Source organism: Plectropomus leopardus, chromosome 9 (assembly GCF_008729295.1).
Source record: "Plectropomus leopardus isolate mb chromosome 9, YSFRI_Pleo_2.0, whole genome shotgun sequence".
NCBI lineage: Eukaryota > Metazoa > Chordata > Actinopteri > Perciformes > Serranidae > Plectropomus > Plectropomus leopardus.
In genome coordinates this window covers 23,996,158-24,013,274 of record NC_056471.1, presented here as the reverse complement: position 1 = coordinate 24,013,274, position 17,117 = coordinate 23,996,158, and the positions used below count along the sequence as shown (strand labels likewise).

The following is a 17,117-nucleotide window of genomic DNA, read 5'->3' as shown; positions in this document are numbered from 1 at the left end:
TCCACCGCTGGGATGTAGGACTGTAGTAGACCAAATAAAATCTTGGTCGGCTGAAACTCTACCAAGTTTTCAACCAAGTGATTGGTAGATGAAGGAAAAAAAAGTCTTTGCTGCACTTCTCACTGTCACTTTTTACCCAGCCATCAAATCACAGTGGAGGACAGGTGGGACAAGTACCACTAAGACCAACTGTCACAACGTACATGTACAAGTGCTAAACAACAAAAGCAAGTATTCTACCTTGTGCCGACATTTTTACTTCCACGGATATTCTGTGTCCTGACAACCAGAATCAACCAAAGCATCTCAGTTAAAAAAGTTCTGTGCCTTCTTGGCTCTCCTAGCTTGAAGAGAGCCCTTTGTTTAAAGATGGGAAAAATGCTTTGGTGGACGCAAGGCCTTATAATAGCAACACCAGCAATTGCGCGACCAATGAGAATTCGGTAGTATAAGAGCAAATTGACCAGCTGACCAGAAGGTGTCATCTCTACTGGGATGTTTTTCCAGTCCTCCAGTTTATTTGTGACTGTCAGTCAGTGGATGGATTCCCCACTGGCTATTTTGTGTGTGTGTGTGTGTGTGTGTAGAAGCTCATTTTCAAACATACCAGATGTCCAGTTTTTCTTATTTTCCTCCAGAGCCTCCCTTCTGCTCTGTTCTGGTCACCATGAGAATCATCATAAGGACATTTCTATCTCTGCATTTCTTATTCTTAAGTTTTATTGACTTAAGCGTCTTCATGTAGATCAAGATGGTGTATTTATTAATTTAAGAGGCAGTTGATAATTATAACATTATTTATATTGCGCCTCTTAAAACAAAGTTACAAAGTGTTTTACTGCTAACAAAGATAAAAACTGTTACAAGATTTAAAACAGGATGGAAGAGTTTAAATAGTTGGAATAATTTCTATCAGTTAAGAAAAGGAAAATGGACATGGATAAACGGACATTTAAAAGACTTGACTGAGTTTGTCTGTCTGAGATCCACAGGCAGGGAGTCCCACAGCTGAGGGTCCCAGACAGCACAGGCCCTGTCACCTTCAGTGATAAGTTGAGATTTTGGAACATTAGTACGGCCCTGCTGGATAGGGCTCACAGGGAGTTAGCAGATCACTGACACAGGCAGAAGCCTGACCTTCCAAGGCTTTAAAAACAAGCAGTAAAATCTCAAAATCAATTCTAAAACTCACAGGTAACCAGTGGAGAGCAGCAAGGGTTTTAGTGATGTGGTCACGTCTTAGTGTAAGTTTAGTGTTTTACATCAAAAGTAAAGATAGAAAGACAGACAAGTATACAGATTAAAACACTCTTTGAATGAATTAATGTGTACAAATAATTAATAACATATTAAATCAATAAGTTATTTCTCTAATCTGCAAATTTTGAGCTGCATTGTTGTATCCTGAAAATGCATCCACACAGAACAGGATTCTCTTGACATAAAAGATCCTTTGTAAAGAGAACAAGCATTCTGCCATGATGGTGACATTAATGGATCAGGAGATATGCTTTAAAAAATGATCGATATTTTACAGGAGTCCTGCGCAGTGTGAAAAAGTATGAAATTTGATTTCAGTAATTCACAGGTCAAAATAGAGTAGCTACAGAAAAAATAACCCTGTTCTTTTTTTTTTTTTTAAATAAATATAAAGTTAAAAAAAAAAAAAATCAAACATAGTGCATTTGGAGCAGGGAGCAAGTGCAGCCAGAATTTTTACAGCATGATGTGACAGAGTGTGGGCCAAAGGGAGCTTGATATCTTTGAAGTCTTGAAGTCTTCCGTCAGATGAACATGACCGTTCTTGTGCTTGTTGCTGCAACATTACTGATTTCATCAAAGCACTGCCATACCAGCATTTTTCCTGAAATATTATGAGGTTTTGAGTTTGGAAATTGTCAGTACTGATTTCCCCTGAATATTGATCCCTGCTCCTATTCACACATGATCCCATGCAGAAAATGTTCCTGAACATTTCAGGGTTTAAGGGGCTTCAATTATGTAGGACTTCTACCTGTCCTTGCTGCTGAGGACAAAGCATTTCTTTTTCTACACTTTTTAAGGTCACACAGCATTCCCAGAATCTCATTTTATCGTTGCACTGTGTAAAAAACACAATTTCTCTTTAGAAATATTGGTTCCATTTCCTCTTCTCTCAAGACCGACATTACCATCATTATGAAGGCATAAACAAAGACTGGGTTTACTGAATTGTGCTCCCTCAGCCATGTGGTGTCCTTTTCCTCTTTGATGTCTCACTGTCTCATTTACTCCTACCACCTCTGTATCACAAATTTATTTTTTATAACTGCTTTGTTATGTTACAGTAAACTGAGCATTTTGCTCTTTCTTCTTTCATGGCCCTAAATATGTGCAAAGCATTAGCTAGAAGGAAACATGCAGACTGGAAGGCTCCTTGTAAACCCGTATTTGTGAATTTACAACACTGTGATTTGTTTTTATTAAAAAAACAGATCATGATTATCCACAACACTAAATATCAATAATTTATAAATTGGTTCTGCTTGTCCTCTAATGAAATTTGAGTGATAGTAGGTGGAAGGTTGTAGCATGTGCTAATTTTGTCACAGATCAAAGAAATATTTCACCTCATCTTTGCCAGCTGCCTCAGGCTAATGCATCTCATCCCTAATTGAGGGTCTCTTCCGACTCACAGAGTCAATACAAATGACTTTAATACTCAAACCATTATTTTTTCAAATTATTGTCAAAAAGGCGGGATGAATCATTGACTTATGCCCCATTAATGTCAGAAAATTGCTTCATGCATTTTGCATTATTGACAGTTAGGAGCCTGAAAACAAGTAATGGTAAAGACATAATCTGGCTGTGACCACACTCCTCCTGCCTCTCTCCTCTCCTGGCTTAGACAAACGGGCTCATCTGTACTGGATCATTTGCCGTCTCTTGATACGCTGTGGTTTATAGCCAATTATCTCCTGCGATCCATTATCGATTACAGTGTTATCTTTCCTGCATTGCTTAATCTTTTGGCACAGGAACATAGCAGCTCACAGGGGGGCCTGGATACAAACTGCTTTGCGATGGGAACACTAGTTAAGATGGATGGGTGTTCATTTGCTTGTAGATGGGTACAGTTTAAATTCAAACTCATTCAAACTGTAGTCAGTATTAGGGAGGGCAGGGAGTTTTTTTCTTCTTATTTGCAGCCCTTCCTGTAAGGAATTAAAAACTACAGTCAATTTATTCAAGTGAGTGTAAAACCTTTGATATTATTCTGAATGACTGATTTCCTCTGAGGTTAGTACAATATTGTTTGTGTTTGCTTCTGTAAATCAACATGGCACACAATAAACCAGCAGGGCAATAACAACTGACTGAATATTAGGGCTGGGCATTGTTAAAAAATTATGATACCAGTACTACTACCAGTATCTTTAAAGTGGTACTAGTACATTTAGAGTATTAAATTTGATACCTTTTCACTATAAATGCTTTTTTAGTGCCAGGGCGATAGAGGCACATTGATTTGAATTGTCAGTTCATCTGTCAGTACGTCTGTCTGTCTGTCTGTCTGTCTGTCTGTCTGTCTGTCTGTCTGTCCTGTACGACCATCCCATTCTTTTGTATGTGACATCTCTAAAGCACCTTTAAGGAATTTCTTAATTTGGGTGGGGGGTGGCATGTGCTCAGATACTGAATTGGCGACACTAATCTTGAAACCGGGGTTATTTTGTGTCCGTGGGGTCTTAAAAAGTATTAAAAGTTGATAAATCAATTTTGGGGAAATTAAGGCCCTTGAAAAATATTTAAAAGTCTTAATCACGGTTTTATGAGGTATTGAATTTTGTTGGTATTTTTGTGAATAAACTTTGTCCAAAGAGTTTGACTGCAAAAAAAGTATGCATGAATTTATTTATTTTCCTCTCCACAACTATATAAAAAAAAAAAAAAACAACTGCCAGATAGGCTCAGGGTCCTGCGCTTAGAGTTGACGTTAAGTTATCTCACGACAGCGACCTTTTGCGATCTGGTACCTACACCGGAAACAACATGGTTACGTTAATGCATAACGCTGACGATAGGTGATGTGACGCCTCCTCCAAACAGTCTCCAAAAAAAAATTAACTTCAGGATTCCTGCATATATATCCCAGTGTGTGGATCTTCGGTGCTGCTGGATTTAAGATGTTTGTGAACATGTAGCTTCTTTACAGCAGCATCCATATCTGAAGCATTGTCAACTGCAAATCTACACAGTCATTTGTTTCCAGATGTGATTAAAAAAAGGCTCAAATACAGGTGTTTGACTGGACTGTTATTATTCAGGGTTCTCATGGATTCTTAAAAAGTCTAAAAAAGGCATTGAATTCATTAATCTAAAAATAAGGCCTCAATTAGTATTAAAATGTCTGAAATCAATCTTTCAGAGGTCTTTAAAAATGGTTGGGACATGGGAGCAAGACTATTAAATGAAACTTCTTTTTATTAAACATTTTGCAATATTTAAAGTAGCTCATTTAATTTCTCACTTGAACAAAAAATCATGTTTTATGCTACATCAAACCTTAGAGCAAAAAGGTCCCTAACCCTGAAGTCATTGATGCCGGTTATCTTTTTTTCCCTTTAATTTTGATTATTGTAAAATTGATCATAAATATAATTCCAACTGAGATTAAATCAATCTTAAAAAGTCTAAATGTCACTTGTCTTAAGCTGCAGGAACCCTGGTATTGAGTACTGGCTTATTTTAGTGAAACATTTTAAGTCATTAAGTTCCAATCCTTGTAACTGATTTTTTTGTGTCTCTCTGTGTCTTTTTTTCTAGTTGGGTTAATAACTTCGGGCATGAGGGTCTTGGTCTTCTTCTGGATGCTTTGGAGAAGCTGCTCGACAAGAAACAGTGAGTGATCTTCGATGACGTCCCAGCTTTTATTGTACCAGGTTTTGTTCATATAATCACAGTGATTAATCTTTTTCAGGCAAGAGAGTATTGATAAACGGAACCAGCATAAACTCATCCAGTGCTTGAAGGCTTTCATGAACAATAAGGTTTGTATGAGTCAACAAAGAAAAGACAATCCACACCATTTTACATTAGATAATGAATTACACTTCAGTATGCCCGCATGATGAAATCATATTGTTTAGATGCAGTCCCAAACAACCAGAAATTTAAATTACATTTGAATTCATAAGCAGATGTGTGAATGTCTAGAATTTGTACAAATAACTAGATATCACATAGACGTACAAAGGCCACTCTCTGTGCGCATATATTGAACATGGTAAAAATTTCTAATAGTGGCTCAGGTGGCCAGGTCTCAAAACCTGATTTGAATCTGATCTCCGACAAGCCGGGGATAGTGGTACAGCAAAGTGAAGCTAATTTTACCATTTCAAGCCCGCAGTCTCAGATCTTTTAATTATCCTTTTTTGGGGAAAGTCTGGCTCATTTCTCAAAAGTGGCACACATTTCAAGGGTAGATGAACTATTGATATTACTTTTCTTAGAGTTAATCCCCACACGTGGTCATCTCTGCCCATTCCTTCAGTTGTGGGGAGACTAAAAGTTACAAGAGACTATAAGTATTTGTCCCTTAAGTCCTGTCCTGAATTGAATTAATTCATCATTCTCACCATTTTCTCCCATGGCCTCGTTGTCCCTCCTTAAAAAGAAAATGAATGCTAACTATAACTTACGTATATTAGAGCCTCTTTGTATTACTCATTTTTTACTTGAAGTGAAATGCAAATGCTCTCATTAATTTATACCCAGTGGACCTTTTCTGTCTCCTTCCTACTCCCTTCTACATCTCACAGTATGGACTGCAAAGGATCCTGGGAGATGAGCGGAGCCTGTTGCTGTTGGCACGAGCGATTGACCCCAAACAGACCAACATGATGACCGAGATTGTCAAAATTCTCTCTGCTTTCTGTATTATTGGAGAGGAAAACATGTAAGTTGAACTCAAATTACCTGATCATTTGGCACATTCGTTCCCACGCTTCTTGCTCTTGCAGACTTTCTTGTCTTGCATATCATTAAGGAGACGTCTCGAGATAGCCTATCAAATGCCCACCCACTCAACATGTAAATTATACCCAAAGAATGTTGACTAAGATACAGATTTTGTCACAGTTCAGATTACAGAATGAAAGCTTCGGCTGTGTTTGCAGAGGTTTCAAAAGAATAATTAATTTATTTAAGAAGGGACATCACGCATAAACGAACATGAGCACTTGGTTCCATCATTTAAATGCACCAGATTCAGCCAGACAGGCTAATTTGTTATCTGCAGTCCCTGGTGGGTTGATGGTATATAAAAACATTAGAAGCAAACATATATAAGCACATAAACAGAGAGAAATTTTTGAAAAATTACATAACCGTGTGACATGAAAAAACATAAAAGAGAAACATGTAAATTGTATAGGCAGAGATGATTAGTGAAACAATGACATAACCATTTCTGCCCCAAGAAAATAGGTGTAAATAGAAATCCTTCTCTGTAAAAAATCATGACAAAAATAAAAAAAAAGCTACAGAGACTACTGGTTACTTTGGATAATCCAAGAACATTGCTGTGGACATTTTCAATGGGATCTATTTTCATTTGGAGATGCAGTCTAGAGGTTTCAGTGACAGACATCTTAAAAAGTTTTTCCATGTTTTGGCGTCTAAATTACAAATAGGAATGTCAATTTCTGAAATTGTTCCAGTATTGGGGTAGACCGCAGCAGTCAGAAGCATTAAAACAGACTGCTATGTCATCACTTGGGGCTTTTGCGTGCTATCAATTTATGTCCACTAAAAATCTGTTGGTTTTTTTTCAACTGATATGTTCAGGTTAATTTTTTAAGTGTCATACACCGATAAACCTCTTTGTTAAGACCTATTTTGTTTAACTAGAAACAGCTCAGAGGCACCACCACCAAAAGCAACCAGAGTCTATTTACAAAAACAGCAATTTTATCATCGTAAACGCACTTCATTGAAGTCAACAGAAACAAATTAAAACTCACAATAATAATTCACAAAATAACTCTCACTTAACTCACCCAGTTAAATGTGAAACTACGCTGGCTCTATACATGCTAAAATTACCTTTTTTTCTCCTTTTTTTTAATGGAGTCTGTTGAGTTTGGTTATGGCAATTTCAGTGCTGTTTCTGGTTAAACAATAATGATTTTACTCTTTAACAAAAAAAGTCTGTCTTTGTAGGGATCCTTTGTGTAATGGATTCAGCCGCTTAAAATAATAATCTGAGCTTGTCAGTAGCAAAAAAAAGCACTTTTAGTGGATATAAATTAATGGTGCAGAAATGCCCCAAGTAGTTATATTGCAGCCTGCAGGCCGAAGGGTCTTGCTCAATACTGGACCAATTTTAAAAATTGTTGTAGTCACCTGGGACACAAAAACATTTGAAAATAGGGTCAAGGTTGAAAAATACTGAAGTTACCCTTTTAATGGTATACTCTTTTGGAATATGGAGGAAATGACCTTTCAGTACTTTTGCCTAACCTCCTGAATTTAAAGTTTAAAGTAAGTGTTTCAATGTTCAAAGTTGAGCGAGGGACACGTTTCCCAATCTTTCTCTATAAATCACAGTTCATACAGAGACAGCACAACACCAATTCAAAATCGTGACTGATGACAAAAAAAAAGCGATCAAAGAGGTATGGTCCATCTCTGCTATGTTTACACGCTCTATAATGTTGCCAGAGGAAAGGAGATGGCTGTTTCTTGTAAACACTGGAATATCACTATTGCTTCAATCTTCTCCCACTGGGCAAACAGAGATCGCACCACATGCATATAAGTTTACCTACTGTGAGCGTATACCGCAGTTACAGATGACCTCAGACAGAATAGACATTAGTTGGTTCACATGGTCAGATGATGCAGTTCAGTCCGTTTAATGTGTTGAACTACTCAGTGTAGTTTGCCACGGACACACAACCTAGCTGACAGCTCATAAATTGGATTTAGGGGAGTGTTTTTTATTGTTTCCCACAGGGCCAGACTAGAATAACAATGGCACTTCAAAGTCAGTCTGTATGCAGTGGTGGAAATAAACAAACCCACAAATTCTGTTGGAGAAGCTGAGTTCAGCAGTGTGTCTCACATCTCTGACCATCCAAAAAGGCCTTTGTGCTTCTGTGCATGGTTTCTGAAGAAGTTACATAACATGAAGGAGAGGGATTTTTAAAGTCTACAGTAATGTTAATTTAATCAAATTAATTCTAATTTCAGATGATTCTCTTAAATACTTTTTTGTAAAAAAGTTGTTTTTTTTTCCAAATCTCAGTTACACTGAGCAACTGCTCAATATTTTCTTAAAACAAAAGAAACCTTTTCAATTATATATTTATTTTAACATTGTCTGTTATAGGCATCAGTTTAACACTCAGACACAGACTTGCTGCTTGCTTGCATACAAACACACACAACTATATTTAAGCAGAGTTTATAGATAGTACAAATCTCTCTCCCTCTCTCTCTCTGTTCTCAAAGTATTCAAGAATAGTTTGAACTAAACATGGAAATCTTCGCCATGATCATAGCCCTGCATTAAAATGTACGTATCCTGTAGAAGTGACAGCCAAAGGAGCTGAGGCGTCACTTTCTTGCTCAGAAACTTCTCTGCCAACCAATGTTGTGACGCTGGCTCATGTTCAACACCCACTTCAGCTGACAGCATCAAAAGGGAACACGACAAGTTAAGCAGATCTATCTCGCCTGTTTCGAAGCGTCGTCTGAACTGGCTTTAAATTTACTCAGTATGCAGCTCCCCACTCTCGTCTGTGACTTTGTAACCCCTATCACAGAGGCATGGCCGCTCCATTTATCTCTGTGTCAGGCTTTCTTCACACATGCAGTCCTTTTGGTCAGACTCATGATCTCTCTCTCTCTCACAAAGTAACTGCCAGTATTTTGTCATCCTGAAAGCGGGGTTTTTTTGGGCGTTGATAGAAGGTGATAAAAGTGGTACCAGGAAGCCTGTGTGGCATATGTGAGTTGAGCTGGATCTGAATATTTGTTTATTTGACTATTTGCTCACATTGTGTAAGTAATTGACTTCTTGACAGTGTTGGGATTTGAATTTTTAGAATAAATATCAAACTCAGTGTTTCCCATTTTTTGATTTTTATCACGTCATAGCATCAGCATTGTCCACCACATATTGATTTTCTTTTTTTTCTTTTTAATTAGCTCATAAAATGTGTAAAATCTAGAGTTGTGCTGAGCCAGTCCTTGCCTCGCTCTTTCTCTCTGTTTTCTCTGAGAGCTCAGCTTCGCACCAGTGACAGATGGTTAAAGTCCGCCCGCGCACACAGACAGAATTACAGAATGACAGAATTATTACCATCATACAGCTAACTTTACCTAACTGTTTTTAACAGGTTTAACAACAAAGTTGAGCAGTTTTGGTGTCAATGTGGCTTTTAAGGACTGTGTAACGGCTCATGTTGAATGTTACTGCTGCTGCTGTTGTAGTTAAGGCTAAGCTGGGAGGCGTTGAACTTACCGTTCGCCTGGCTGAGAGTGGCTTTCCATTGGCTTAGCGTAAATTGTGTAAAAGAAACACTGAATCTGAATCTTCTAAACATAATATCTTAAAATTTAAGGAGCTAGTATGACATTCGGCAATGTCTTTTTCCCAGTTTTGTCAGGCGCTGTCTTGGATTTGGAGTCTATTATGATATTATGAGGTTTTATGTGGGTCTATAATTTATTCAGGGTAAGAAAAATTATACCTAGCTGTTATTATGTCATAAAAAGTTCATGAATAGGACCTAGACTTCAACAAACCTTTGGATAGCAAACATCAATATACCAGACACAGAACCTTTTAAAAAAATTGAGTTTTGATAACAGTATTTATGTCTTAATTTACTGATTGGAACAGCCAAGAGAACTTGTATATCAGACCGAGAGCTCATTTGTACCTGTGAGAGTAGAGAGGTTGATGACAGGTGATTAAGCTGTTCAGTTTCCCATTGATGAACTCAAATGTGGCCTTGGAGTGACAGCGAGACCACCTGTTGCCAATCATCATGTACGCCTTTTGTAAATCACTGTTTACACAAGTGCTCATAAGACATCAGTTTACTTTTATTATGTCTGTGTTTGTGTGTGTTTGTATGTGCAGCACAGAATTTCTCTTTCATTCACAATTTAGATGCTGAAATTGTCCAAGGCTCTGTTTAGCAGAGCTGCCTTGAGCCCATTGCGAGTACTCCAATTTGCCTACTTTCTCAATAGGTGTATTTACACATTAGTCTGGCAGTCCTTGCAATAATTTGCACCCTTTCTCACCCAGACAAATAAACTCCACCACAATTACTTTGACAAGTGAACACATTTGCAGTAAAACCCTGCTTTTGTCTAGCATTACCTTAGTAACAAGCATGATGAGGTCAAAATTGGATACTGCAGCACTAATGGAGCGGATTGCATTCAAAGGGATGGAAAGCAGTAGCATTTGTCAGGGTGACCAAAGACTGGCCGAGCAAATGTCCACACCAACCCACAAGGGAAGATAAGATACATGGTGTTTGAGCTGAAAATAGTGAGTAAATGTCCTGTCAGTGAGGTGATAAAAGTGTTTGTTGACTTTTGTGTTGTGCCTGCTCCCCGTTCCCTGTTTTCTTCCAGCCTGGATAAGATTCTAGCTGCCATGACAATTGCTGCAGAGAGGAACAATAAAGAGAGATTTGCTCCGATTGTGGAAGGACTGGAGAACCACGAAGCCCAGCAGCTTCAGGTTAGGAATAACACACAAAAACATTACTGTCTGAAAATCATCATGCAATCGCTGTTTTTTTTTTTTGTTTTTTTGTTATTTACTTATATTAGTTTTTCTTTTAAACAACACAGAAAACAAAATGGTACAAAACATGCTTGAAATAATTAAAAAAAACTATCAAAAATGCTAGGTAAGATTCTGCATAAATGAAAGCAATCTACACAAATATGCATTCATATATACTTACCTATACGTTCATGCACCCATATACATGTGTATATACCGTATCTCTATCTATCTGTCTATCTATACAGTATGTATATATCTATACACACACACACTCGCATATGAAAACTAAAAAACTAAATGAAATAATTTGTAAAGTGTAGATTATTGTTCAAGATATGATCTTCATTGTGGCTTATTGTATACAGTCTGTGAGTCATACACACCCTGGTACATAATACCCAAACCTAAAAAGAACCAGGGGACTTATTAACAAAAGCCATTTACAGTGGGCAGAAACCTGGCACAGTCCAGTGTCACACAAATTCTGTTTAGATGCCAAGCAAGACTGAAAGTGACAGTTGTGTCACTGTGGGGCTCGTTGTACCCCAGCCTGAATTGTCTCCATACATGTGTTTTTCTCTGCTTCTCCTACTGTCTTTGGGTCCACTTGTCAACCCCAATGCACCTCTTGCACATGATGGGATGTGATCACTGGGCTATTAAAATGCACCCGGAGCTCCGTTGCCACCACTTTAATCAAAAACACCTGCTTCATTGAGCACCTCCAGTGAACTACCCCCTTCTTTTTGCAAACACCAGAAAAAATATATTAAAAACAAGAGAGATGTTGAGTTCTTGAGCAGTCTTTTGTCTTCCTTCTCTCACATTTTCTCCTCCTCTCACTATCGTGCTCATTTTTTTCTCACATCTTACAAATACCTCCTCTTGCTTTTTTCCCATGCTGCTGTCAAGTTAGGTCTCAGAGGACTCTGTGTGAAAGGGCAACTAAAGCACCATACCACACTTCATTTTCACTAGTTTTCTTCAGCAGCAGGAAAAAACTATACAACAGCAATAAAAACAACGCTTAAAACATGTTTTTGTGAAACCAAAAGCAGGGAATTACTTAAGGAATTACTTTTTTAACTGCGGGGATTGTGAAGTCATGAAGGAAACTGATGAGGCGGGTGGTGGAAGTGAAAGTAGATATTCTTTTATTAGGAGGCTGTTGTTTTTCCTTTAAATTTTGCCGTTAATGAAATGAAGCTCTGCTAATTGTGAAGTAAATTAAAATGCTTTGCTGATGCAGGGGGTTCAAGGAAATTAATAGACTTTTTATCCAAAACCTGTGATGGGCTGTAGAAGTAGACTTTGCTAATGTGATTAAAATGTGTTTTGCCGTAGTTGAGACGATGCTTGTCTGCTGAGCGAAAACTCTGCATTTCAACTTTAAAACCGTCCCAGCAGTGCCACTTTTAATTACAATGTTTGGAACCCCCCTATGGCACTAGCGCAGCTCTCTAAACCCAACACAGATAATGCGCCACCCCCAACACAACCACTTCTCACTCCACAGTACATGGCAGAGGTATGTTTGAGGTGCTTGATGTAAATCTCTGCGCAGAGAAGAGAAAGAATTTTTCATGAGCTCCATGGCTTTCTTCACTCGCATAAATTCTGTGAAGATTTGGTGGAGCTTCTTTTATGTATGTGGCCTCTGGTGGATACAGTAAAATGTCAGGTTTCAATGCACAGATCTTGCTTAGAGGTTCTCAAGCTTTTGTGGAACATGGAGAAGTCTGCCATGTTTCTGGCACAACAAAGCCATTGGTGGAGCCTTTTTTACTGCAACAAGCCTGTGATTTCACAAAGGAATATGCAGACTCTTGCAGTATATCTGTATTGTGTAACAACACACATTTTTCCCACATCACATGACCAACAAGCGTGTTTGTTACTCCTGCTATAGCGTGAGGGAAACAGAAAAAAAATAATACTGTTCATTTCAGGTAGCTTTTTTTCATCAATCTAAAACTCAGATAAATCTGATATATTTGGTTGCAACACTAATAAGATGTAATTTAGTTTTTGAACACAAGTGTGGAAAAGTGTTTAGGGGAAAAGCAAGACCCTTTTTACACAGATGCCATAAGGTCGCAACGAAGTCCCTTCTTTAAGCCGCCTTTGCATTTTTACACAGAACCAAACAGCAGCAGGATTATACCACTCCGGTGTTTGATGTTTTGCAAGAAAGGTGTGATAGGCATGACAGGCATGGTTTTGTAACACAACAGTGTCTGCCTCTAGTGTGACATAATAACATACGTGTCTACAGTGCTTTCTAAACAATAATAATGGCATAACATGGTAATAATTATTTATTGTCTGTCTTATTGTTGTTGGCTGATCTCTGCCTTTGCTCAAAGGGGGTTAAGGACCTTCTAGACTTCAGTGTTTTCACAATTTGAAGATATTTTGGACTCTTCTTTTTCTTTGAGTTAGCTGCTAGCTTCTGCAAGCTGCTTTTTAAATCTCCCCATTACATCGTCAAAACGTCACACCTGTCCTAACCATGGTCCCATCCTGCCGACTGTCCTTTTTACATAGAAGATGATTGAGTGCTGTTACTACCCTCTGTGGCTGCCCCCCCCCCCCTTTTATACAGAACGATGAGGCCAGCATAATGTCGCAATAATCTTGCCTTAAACAGGCAGTGTGAAAGCAGGTAATGGGTGAAAAAGAAGTATTTCATAGCATATATGTAGATCACATTTCATGGAAGGAGCTGCAGTTCTAGGTTTGAGCATTAGGATAACAATGTTATTCCAGAAAAAGGATTAAATTAGATTCAGGAAGCCACACACAAACAGCATTGTTGTGGCTCTTATTAACAACACAAACCAGGCAGCAGCACAGGGTCAAGGTTTCTGAAGACGTTTCACATCATCCATGGGAATCCTTCAGCCTGCTATTGATTGTCTGTCCAAGGAAAACTGTCTTATCCATGGCTTGCTCCCCTGAAACACCTTACTGCTCATTATAATTCATCAGCGATTTCCTCTTAGCCCCCTCCTCCACCCAACACACACACACACACACACACACACAGAAACACACACAGAAACACACACGCACATTGAGGCTTTTTCCTTCCCAATAAATCCATTAATAATGCACATCTGGTCAATAGAAACACCAGACCTGGACTTTTTTCCCATCTCTCCTCTGATCTGTCTCTCTCTCTCCACACCTTCCCCTGTCATCATCTCTTTTCTGTAGTTTTGCTTTTGCAAATAGAATATTAGGTGAAAAAAAAACACTCCAAAACACATTCATATTGCATAGACCAAACACCAAATTTATTATTAATTACATAATATTGTATTAATATGTTTTGCAAGAAATATCTGTTTTGTGTATTATCTCTCATTTGTTTTTCTTTCTTTTTTTGTCTGTCTGTTATTTTGTCTGTCTGCTCCACAGGTTGCTTGTATGCAGCTGATAAACGCCTTGGTCACCTCCCCTGATGACCTGGACTTCCGGATACATTTACGCAATGAGTTCCTGAGATGTGGTCTCAAGAAGATCCTACCAGTGAGTTCTCAAACAGGTTGCAGAACATGGTTGGATTAAAAATACACATGAAAAACATGTTCTGCTCCCGACTATGAAAGAGGTTTCAGCCCAAATGTTCAATTGATCATTGAATTCATTACTTGGTAATTTTGTCAGAACCATGTTATTTGTCTTACTTTTACTTGAAGTGATTCTTTTAGGCTCTATTGATACATTCTGACTCCACCTGGCAAAGTTGTAGCTTTACAGTATAATACGGAAAAGCTTGAATGTAAGCCAGTGAAGTTACCAACCCTCAATTTATATCAAAATAACAGAATTTCTTTAACTATAGTTATAAAGGGACAGTTCAACCCATAATCATGGCATGAGAGATGTGTCCCTTTTCTCATATATATATATATATATCAACAGACAAGGAGCTATTTTCTTTCTTTCACATTACATCCCTCAACTGTGTAACAGCAAAGACAGAAGTGTGCATCTATTGCTAGCTCACCTAGCACCGCTGAGCTAGCCAACATTACAGTTCAGGAGAGGAGGGCACCATAAACGCTTTGAACACCACAAGATGACTGCCATCTAATTCCATTATATTGGAAAGAAGGCAGACATCTCTACAGCCAATATCCTCAACACTCGACAACTGACACCATAAAAATCTAGATGGATAAATAGAACTACAAGTAAGAGGTAAAATATGAACTTTTGATTTAAGGGTGAACTGTCTCTTAAACGCTGGGTAAACCGCTTTTTCAGTAATGCAACAACTTGAAAATGTTGATATTGGTGTAATTGCATTAAGATTAAACAATCAGGGATTCACACCAAAAAATCCAGGTGCGACATGACACAAATACATGAAAACGAATCGGTTTTATTGTTATTAATTAGTAGTAGTAGCTTGTGTCAAGTGTGATGCAGTGCCAGGATCTCATCACGCAGGTCGTCCTGGCATCATTACCAGCAGGCCTACACATCTATCGAAGGCAAAAGAGCTCCAACTCATCACTCAGGCTCTCATTTGTAGCGAGTGGGGTGAGCATGTCACAGAGCCAGTTGTTAATAAGTCATCCCAGCTGCTCCTGTTGATTATTACTGTCATTACTTTAATTATCTTCAATTCTGCCCCCTGATATGAAAGAGTCTCAGTGTACAGTCATTTATGAATGCCACGTTCACCGCTTTTAATGCCGACATTCAAACTGACACTCGTTCATCTAATTATGAGTTATGCTCAGGAGCCGCTGTAGCTGTTGGCAAAGAAAAAAAGTGAACTCCGCTGGAAAAAAAGGAGCACAATTTGTTTTGTTCTTATAGTCCTTGACACATGTATTTGGCCCTCCTCTTCTCCTTCCCCACTTCTCTGTGGCATTGGGCACCTCCCTCCAAACTAGTGTTGCTCAAGACAGATGGTGCACCCAAAAAAACAGTGCAGGGTGATTGATACCTGCAGAAATTGGGTTACATTTGGCCCTGTCTCAGTCTGTAAACTCCACTGCTGGTGATTCATAGAGAAGTGGGAAAGAGCACTGCTGTAGCCCCTCGTGGCTGGAACAGGTGTGCAGGAATAGGCACTGTCTGGAATACCTAGTGAGAGTGCTCAGGGGCGTCTCAGTTCACAGCTCCTCTGCAGCCAGAACCGGGAAAATAATATTGTAATATTACATTTTTTTTTACAATAGCCCTTATTAACAGTGACACATAAAGTTTCAACGAGATTCAACAATAGCGATACTATTAAGTGATAAATTATTAAAAGCTGTATCAAAGTTATTGCTTGCAGGTGCTACCACTGTTATCACGATAGCAAGATGACCTTTGTATAACTTCACATATTCAGCTTTCTATTGTCTATCTGACTCATTCTAGGAGCTAAAAGAGACAGAGGAGCTCGACATCCAGCTTAAGGTGTTCAATGAGAACAAGGAGGAGGACTCTATCGAACTCTCCCATCGCCTGGATGACATCCGTGCTGAGATGGAATATCCTTTTATTTCCTCCCTCTGTGTGAATATACAGATGAATAGGCCTGCAGAACTAGCAGAGGTAGATGAGTCTATATTCTGGGTTTGGTCGAGCTTTATAGTCTAAGCCTTTCACGGCTTGGTTCATTAGAGAAGGATTTGAGGAGCCAGAGCACCATATCCAGCTCCATCTCTGTCCAGGTATACTAGGTAAATAACCCTGTCATCCGAACCTTCAACCTCTTCACTCTGCTTTTTATTTACTCTTCTCTTCCTCTTAACTTTTTGTCCTTTGTTCGTTAGTACTGAGTTAAGGAGGACTGTTGTAAGACTCAAGAGGAAGGTATCAAACAGACAGATGCTGTCCTGTTCATACCATGTACTTTTCACAGTAGACAATTAATCATTTCTATGTGGAGTCATATTACATTACATGCACACGATCTCTCATGTTCAGGCGTACTCACTCTCGTCTTATCGTTCCATTTTAAAAATTTAAATTATCTCACATTGCTTTACCAATATGTATTTAAAGGGTTAATTCTGTTTTTTTCAACCTGCACTCTAATTTCCCAGAATCTAGTGTCTAATTGACTAATGGGAACAACAGTTTTTGAAATTGGCCCAGTATAGAGCTACAGACAGCAGCAGCGAAACAGGCTGCAATGTAACCATTCATTTACATCCACTAAAAGTGTTTTTTTTTTTTGCCGCTGACAGGCTCGGATTATTATTTTAAGTCTCTGACAACATTATTAAAAGGATCACTACAGAGACAGACGTTTTTGTTAGAGTAAAATCCTTTTTGTTTAACCAGAAACAGCCTTGAA

The 17,117-nt window shown here is 38.5% G+C and overlaps 1 protein-coding gene across 6 annotated transcripts in view; it reads left to right on the top strand.

Moving 5' to 3' along the window:
* Positions 1 to 17,117, top strand: part of diaph2 (diaphanous-related formin 2) — a 462,271-nt gene that overhangs the window by 130,650 nt on the left and 314,504 nt on the right. For all 6 annotated transcript variants that reach the window (XM_042493107.1, XM_042493105.1, XM_042493108.1 and 3 more), the window contains 6 exons: positions 4,810 to 4,884; positions 4,964 to 5,033; positions 5,805 to 5,941; positions 10,645 to 10,753; positions 14,228 to 14,338; positions 16,193 to 16,305. In XM_042493107.1, coding sequence (XP_042349041.1) covers positions 4,810 to 4,884; positions 4,964 to 5,033; positions 5,805 to 5,941; positions 10,645 to 10,753; positions 14,228 to 14,338; positions 16,193 to 16,305 — 615 coding nt within the window. The remainder of the gene's footprint in view (positions 1 to 4,809; positions 4,885 to 4,963; positions 5,034 to 5,804; positions 5,942 to 10,644; positions 10,754 to 14,227; positions 14,339 to 16,192; positions 16,306 to 17,117) is intronic.